The sequence below is a fragment of the Nerophis lumbriciformis genome, linkage group LG04, assembly GCF_033978685.3.
Source record: "Nerophis lumbriciformis linkage group LG04, RoL_Nlum_v2.1, whole genome shotgun sequence".
Classification (NCBI taxonomy): domain Eukaryota; kingdom Metazoa; phylum Chordata; class Actinopteri; order Syngnathiformes; family Syngnathidae; genus Nerophis; species Nerophis lumbriciformis.
Window position 1 is genome coordinate 30875208 of NC_084551.2, and position 7313 is coordinate 30882520.

The window sequence follows — 7313 nt, forward strand, 5'->3', positions numbered from 1 at the left end:
TTAATCGTTAGTTGCAGTCCTACTGTATTTATTCTGAAATAAATACTAGTGTGTGATGAGTATTAACCCTACAGTAAATATGAGTGTTGTGATTTTGACTTAAAAGCAAAGACCATTTTTTCATCGAAAGCCTTAAAGGGCTTACACGTTTTTATTCACAATTTCACTGTCCAGACACGCCAGTGGGGGAGAAACAATCGAAAAGCATGAAGACACTTAATATACATACTTGTTTGCAGAACTATAAACATGATAGAGCCATACATTTAATTCAGAAATGTCTATGACATGGTTATTCTCATCAGAGGAAAGACAAAACAGATGTAATCATATTAAAATTCATGATTATAGTGGATCAAATTATCCACCTGCCAACCACTCCACATTGAATGTGGAGCTCTTGGGGAGTTTTTTAAAGCATGAAGTTATCAAACAGACATTTAGGCAGTTTAAAAAGGTTCATGAAGTAAATACTAAGTGTAAAATGTCTTAACATGAACCAGAGGCTGTACACGGTTATGACAAAAAGTAAAACATGGCATATTTTACTTGCAATCTAATAGCTTACAAAATATGTATTCATCCAATCTTTTTGTTTAACTGGAAAAATTGCAGTTTGTCACAAAATGAGTTCCTTAAGTCAAGACTATGTAAGACATTCACACCACACATTTTAAAACTTAAAAACAAAAGCCTCTTAAAAAGTGAATCAATGCTTCCTATGTTTTTACAAATGAACTATTCCTTGTTCAGTTAACAGTAATGACAACATTTAGCTAGTCAATATGAGATGTCTGTTAGATTATAGCTTGAAATCCAAACCTTTCTTCACACATCATCTTGAGAACCAAGATGCTAAAAGACAAAAGAGGACACTTCAGTCACCGCTATTATCTTTTAGCTTTTGGGCTCTCTGTCTCCTCCTCAGGGTGGCTCTTCTGGTGAGCCTTCAGGGTGCGCTCGCGGCCAAAGCTCTTGCCGCAGGTGGGGCAGGGGAAGCGGCCGACGACGTGCACCCGTGACATGTGTGCATCCAACTGCTCGGGACGGGCGAAGCTCTCCTCGCACTCTGCACACGGGTGGGCTTTGCGGACGGTGTGTTTTTCTTTCTTGTGAGCACGGAGCTGAACAAGGCTGGAGAAGGAAAGGTCGCAATCGGGACACGGGTGCACCACAGGCTCCGCTTTGGGTTTCTCTTCCTTTGCTGCCTCTTTGCCGTCACCTGCAACGCTCTTGTCTTCGGCTTCATTCAGTGCTGCCGCTTTTGAAGCACGACCCCGCTTTGCTGCACCTGCTTTTGCCTTCTCCTCTTCCTCCTTTTGCTCTGAACTGCTGCTGGCTGCTCCTTCCTCAGAAACCTCCGCTTCGTCTTTCTTTTTCCGCTTTCCCTTTTTGTCTGCGTCTGCCGCCTCCTCCTCTCTTTTGCCAGGCCGTCCACGTTTCTTGACCGGCGTGGTACTTCCGTTGCACTGCTCGCCTTCAGGATACTTCTGCTGATGTTCGGTCAGCTCTGACTCTGTTTCGAAACACTGACCGCACTTTTTGCAGCGGTGGCTTTTGGCCGAGTCGTCTGGCTGCTCCGCGGTCTCTGCGTCGGGACGTGGGTGCTGGGAGAGGCGATGTGTCCGCAGCAGCGCGGCACTCCTGAAGGTTTCGTTGCAATCTTTACACGGCAGTTGCTTCTCTGGACACACCTGTCGCCTATGTGTCGTGAGCTGGACAGAGGAGGAGAAGATGATGAATCACACATGGGACACAATTCAAAGAAAAATTTAGTGTCTCACTTCAGAAAAAATTTTGAAGCTCTCCTTGCAGTGGGCACATTTGAAGGGCTTATCATCCTTGCTGTGTATTGGTTGGTGCTGTGTCAGTTCCTCAGATGACGGAAACGTGCGGTCACACACATAACACGTGAACAACGTGTTTCCCTGTGGATGAATGACACAGCAGTCAAAAGATTATGATAACTTACTGAAGATAATACACTAATATGTCTGTTTTTTCCCTTCAGAAAAGCTCCTCTTTTTGTATTCATGGAAGAGGTGTTCCCTTGTGAGACTAGAGCCATCTCTTCACATATGGCTTTCTGTCTTGCAACAGTGTCTTTTCCTAAATGTGTTGTGTTTACTATTGTAATGGATTGTAAGCAAATTAGCAATGTTGTGCATGATAAAAATAAAGTATCATGCAAATAATAATTTGGTGAGATCATCACAACAAATGCAGTCTATGCTCTCAGTGACATGAATGTTAGCAAGGAAACGCTACAGTGTGATCTCAAATAATAGTAAATAGTGGCCTTTGCACATTTAGACACCGTAACACAATAACCCTTTGCTTGTTGTGCACTTGAATAAACACAAAAACACATGCATTGTATAAGTGAATTTGAAGTTTCCAGTGGGAATTTATGAGTAAAAAATTTTTTAAATCAACATTCACCCAAAAACGAAAGAACAATCTGTGGGTAAGAAAGGTGTTGGACTGCAAGCATTTAGTGTTGTATTTAAGACAAGACAAATACAAATATATAGGAGTCTATAAAAAATTTTAAATTCAGCGCATGACGGAGGCTGCACTATCATTAAGATTCACCAGGGGTCTAAAGTTACGCCATAATCCTGGTTCTGTACCAAACTCGGTTTTAAATTCATTTGAGTACTGTAGAGAAATAAATGCGACCCATAAAACTGCTTAGCTTTTGTGTATACCGCTTCAATTATTTTAAAAATAAAACACAAAAACAACAAATTGCTGGAAAGTATTTATTTAATAAATAAAATAATCTAATAAAAAGGAACATTTAAATATAACAAAAACATTTAAGGATGTTAGGGTGCACTTTGATACATTTTGTTCATTAAACATACTAAAACCAATCCATTTATCCATCCATTTTCTACCGCTTATTCCCTTTGGAGTAGCGGGGGGCGCTGGAGCCTATCTCAGCTACAATCGGGCGGAAGGCGGGGTACACCCTGGACAAGTCGTCACCTCATCGCAGGGCCAACACAGATAGACAGACAACATTCACACTCACATCCACACACTAGGGCCAATTTAGTGTTGCCAATTAACCTATCCAATTATAATATTATACGCTTTGTGTTATAGGTGGCAGAGGCAAATTATTGCAACATCTAATAATATATTTTCAATAAGGAATTAATTTTATTTTTAGGAATATGACAGATAAAATCCAGCTCCCCTGCAACCCTGAGAGGGAAAAACGGTAAAAAATGGATAGATGGATGACAAGTGGCGATAATAAACAAACTAGGAGCCATAAATCTGGCGTTTCATTTTAGGAGAGTGTAACTGCAACAGCAAGTTTTAGGAGTTTGAATTCTCAATTTTTTAAAGTAAAATAAAGTAATTGGTTGAAGCGCACCATTAATAATTACATCTTATATCCCGTTCCTGAACTCTAATGAAGAATGGGGATACGCTGCGTCCATCTAATTCACTTATCTTCTGTCCTTTTACATATTTAATCTGAAGCCAAGCGTTCCCAAACAGGAGACTGTAAAGGTGTCCTATTGTACAAAAACAACTTTTCCCATCTCTGTAAGTCCCGAAAATGTGAAATTAAACCATGGAAGCATGGCGGAGATATCTATAAAACAATCATGCCTTCTTTCAAACTTGTTTCAAAGAGCCATTTGGAATCTGACACTTTAATTACGTATTTTGCTTTAGTTACGTCAGCAGATATCTCTATATATGGTAGAGGTTTACCCGAAGAGCTTTGCACGAATCCACTATTTTGATTCGTCATCAGTAAGTTCCTTATTTTAATGTATCCTCTTGTGCAGCAGATTGGCTCGTACATTCACATGCCTGCTAAAATCCCTCCACTGTTGCCATTTCTGTTAAAAAGTACAATATTATCCTACCATATCTGTCAGTAGATTTAATATAGAAGCAGCAAAAAAATTCAACATGAACGGCGGGGAGAAAACGCAGTCCAAGTGCAACCACGAAAATAAGCCCACCCAAAAAATAGCGCATTCTCAAGAGACGGTAAGAAAGCGGCTTGGAGATGGTCTGTAAAACTTAATTGTTGCACAATTTTGATCAAAGCATCACCATTTCATGTTATAAAGACCACTAGGAAGTGTTATAAATGTAGAAAAAAAATCATAATATGACCCCTTTAACCAGGGAATAGGGTCTCCAGGCACTGGATTTTCCTTAGCAATATCGCTAGCTCTCCTTCTGCTAACTAAAGGCGAGACTGCACTGCAGACCACACACACTTAGCATAGAAAATGAGAAAGAAAATTACGGACTGTATTCTTATAAAAAGAGAACGGACCTGCTGAAGTTGTTGTTTGTACTCCTCGCGGTGGCTCTTCTTCATGTGTCTCTCTTTGGCTTTGGCACTGCAGAATGTGATGAAGCACTGGAAACATTGCAGGTTCTCATGCTGGTCTGAGAGATGATGATGAGGAGGAAACAACAGTTGTACATGTCAGTGCAACGTGTCAGTCAACATTATAAACTGTCTCGACCGGATACTACGGTCTACCAACACCATTATAAAGCTAAAATAATAAAAGCAATTAGAAGTAGTATTCTTCAACAACAACATTTCCTGTGTCCTACGACAAAAGAAGTCTGGATCATTACCAATCTCTTGATGCATCAACAAACAAAGGTATACTTACAGGGTTGAGCAGTAGGTGCAGGGGGTCCATTTACAGTGATGGGCTTGTACGGTTGCACTTTCTTTTCAGGGGGATTTTCTGGAGGTTTATTTGGAAGTGCCCGTCCCATCACAATATCTTCTATGTTTAAAATGTCGGAGTCCATCGTGGGATATTATGAATTACCAGCTAAAATCCAGTCTAGCACGGAAACGAAGCAAAGGACAAACAATGTGTTAATTAGGGCTTAACGATATCAATATATGTTGCAATAGACACCTAATCAATATCAATAAAAAATGTGTTTGATATCATTTTGGTCAGAAGAAACGGAAGGAGAGAAGCATGGTTGGTTGCATGAACAAAGGCACTCGCAGTCTGGTAACCTAGCAAAACAGGAAGCGGTCAGTGAGCAATGGGAGGGACACGCTGAACAGCCAATTGCGTAACATTATTAACTATCATGTTTGGCTGCACAATCTTGCTGTCTCGCTGTGGATTCTCTGCATGAAGTGAGAATAAAAAGAGTGCTGCAGAGAGCAAATAAATTATCGATATAATATGGCAGTTTTTTGGATTTTTTCAAACGAACCGTAGTTCTTCACCGTGCTCATTTTTTCTTTTCAACTATCGTCCGTTCCCTATTTGGATGTACTGAAACAACAGGTAGGAACTAAAGTGCAGGACTGTATGAATAAAATAAATAACAAAATATAACAAATGTGCTACTTCAAAAAAATGTGTCCAATAATATTTAAATTCTAATTGCAAAATAACAATTTCCATGTATAAATAAAAGTATTAGGCCCATTTAAATGTTACACAGACCACATTACTTCCTGGCAGTAAACCTGCAAAAAAAAGTTATTCTCTCTATTTCCGTTGATTGAGACTTTTATTAGTAGATTGCACAGTACAGTACATATTCCGTACAATTGACCACTAAATGGTAACAGCCGAATAAGTTTTTCAACATATTTAAGTCGGGGTCCACGTTAATCAATTCATGGTTTTCACACTTTTGTACTATTTTCTTAGTTTATTTCTTACAAATTCCTTATCCGTGCACTTTAATTTAAATAGGTTATTGTTAAATTGGGGACGGTGTGGCGAAGTTGGTAGAGTGGCCGTGCCAGCAATCGGAGGGTTGCTGGTTACTGGGGTTCAATCCCCACCTTCTACCATCGTAGTCACGTCCGTTGTGTCCTTGGGCAAGACACTTCACCCCTTGCTCCTGATGGCTGCTGGTTAGCGCCTTGCATGGCAGCTCCCGCCATCAGTGTGTGAATGTGTGTGTGAATGGATGAATGTGGAAATACTGTCAAAGCGCTTTGAGTACCTTGAAGGTAGAAAAGCGCTATACAAGTATAACCCATTATCATTTAAGTGTTTATTGTGATTTTAGAATTTTGTTTACATCGATTGTTTATGGTTGTGTTGACATTTCCTTTCTTTCCTGCCTCTAAACTGAGGAGATTACAATCAGAGGCAGGTTACATTTGAAATAAAAATGTTAACATTCGATACATTTTTCTGCCGGTCCATATTTTCATAGGTAATAAAAAATATAAATAATTATCGATATCAACAAATATAAAAACGTGATAGTATTAAATCGTGATAGTAGTTTCCAGCCATATGGTGTGCTCACTGTTTTTTTACATACCGGTACATGATAGGTTACAATCCTTTGCAATAATAAAATTACAATACCGCAACTGTGAGAGCGTTCAAAATGGCATATTGACTGGATCAAAAGTCGTATTAATAAAAATGTACAACTTGTTTATTACGATAGTTAGATTTAGATGTGCTTCCACATCGGAGCCACTCGGGCTTCAGTAACGTTCGCTCGCCTTTACAGGCCGCTACTCGTTAGCCCCATGTAGCTCCAAACTAGCAAGCGCTACGCTTAGCTAAATGCAGAGTTGTGCCTGGTCGGAACTCGACATACGTCATAACATGTATCTGTTTGGGGTTTGGGACTACACGTAATAATGGTAGGAATTAGAAGACCACAATGTCAGATTAGTGAACTAACGTAATGCTAGCGAGCTAGCTGGTTAGTGCTAACAACACTGAATGCCGCGCGCACAGGAACTAGCACTTTTCATCTTTTAAGTTTGGGTCCTTGAATGGTAGCTACGATAACATTTGAGCGGTAAATATGGTGTAAATACAATGCCACTAAGTAAAGCGTTGACTTAAAACAACGTAATGACAAACGTTTACATTACCTCTAACCGTTCTTTGAGTGTAGTTTGACTGACAAGACTTGACCCCCGAGAGGTAAAAAGCATAGATTGGACACTTCCAGTCGCGCGTTGATAGCGGTTAGTACAACTAAGATGGCCGCCGTCGCTTCCCACGCAGGAATCGCCTGAAAACACTCATTTGATGCAAACGCTCTTTGCGGTATTGACACGGCAACAGCTCGAATTTATATCTTCAGAAATATCAGCAATACGGACGCCGGTTAATTACTGAATCAAAATAGCATGTCATGAACGTAGTCTAGGAAGAGTTGAAAGCGCTCTAGTAAGTGTACATCTATGGCGATATTCACGCTCACGTGACCCAAACTTGGTGAGTTTTCATTGAACAATCTGATTGGTGGAATACTTTCAAATGTACAATGTTGCTTACAGTTACACGTTTGCTTAT

General features: G+C 40.0%; 1 protein-coding gene across 1 annotated transcript; it reads right to left on the bottom strand.

The window, feature by feature from the left end:
* Positions 1–120: 120 nt before the first annotated feature.
* On the bottom strand, positions 121–7179 carry znf576.2 (zinc finger protein 576, tandem duplicate 2). Its single transcript, XM_061952062.1, has 5 exons — positions 6887–7179; positions 4671–4850; positions 4319–4434; positions 1785–1928; positions 121–1715 (listed from the first exon to the last, which is right to left on the bottom strand). Exons 2-5 carry the CDS (start codon positions 4813–4815, stop codon positions 891–893), a joined length of 1230 nt encoding a protein of 409 aa, XP_061808046.1. The 5' UTR covers positions 4816–4850; positions 6887–7179; the 3' UTR covers positions 121–890.
* Between the last annotated feature and the right edge of the window lie 134 nt (positions 7180–7313).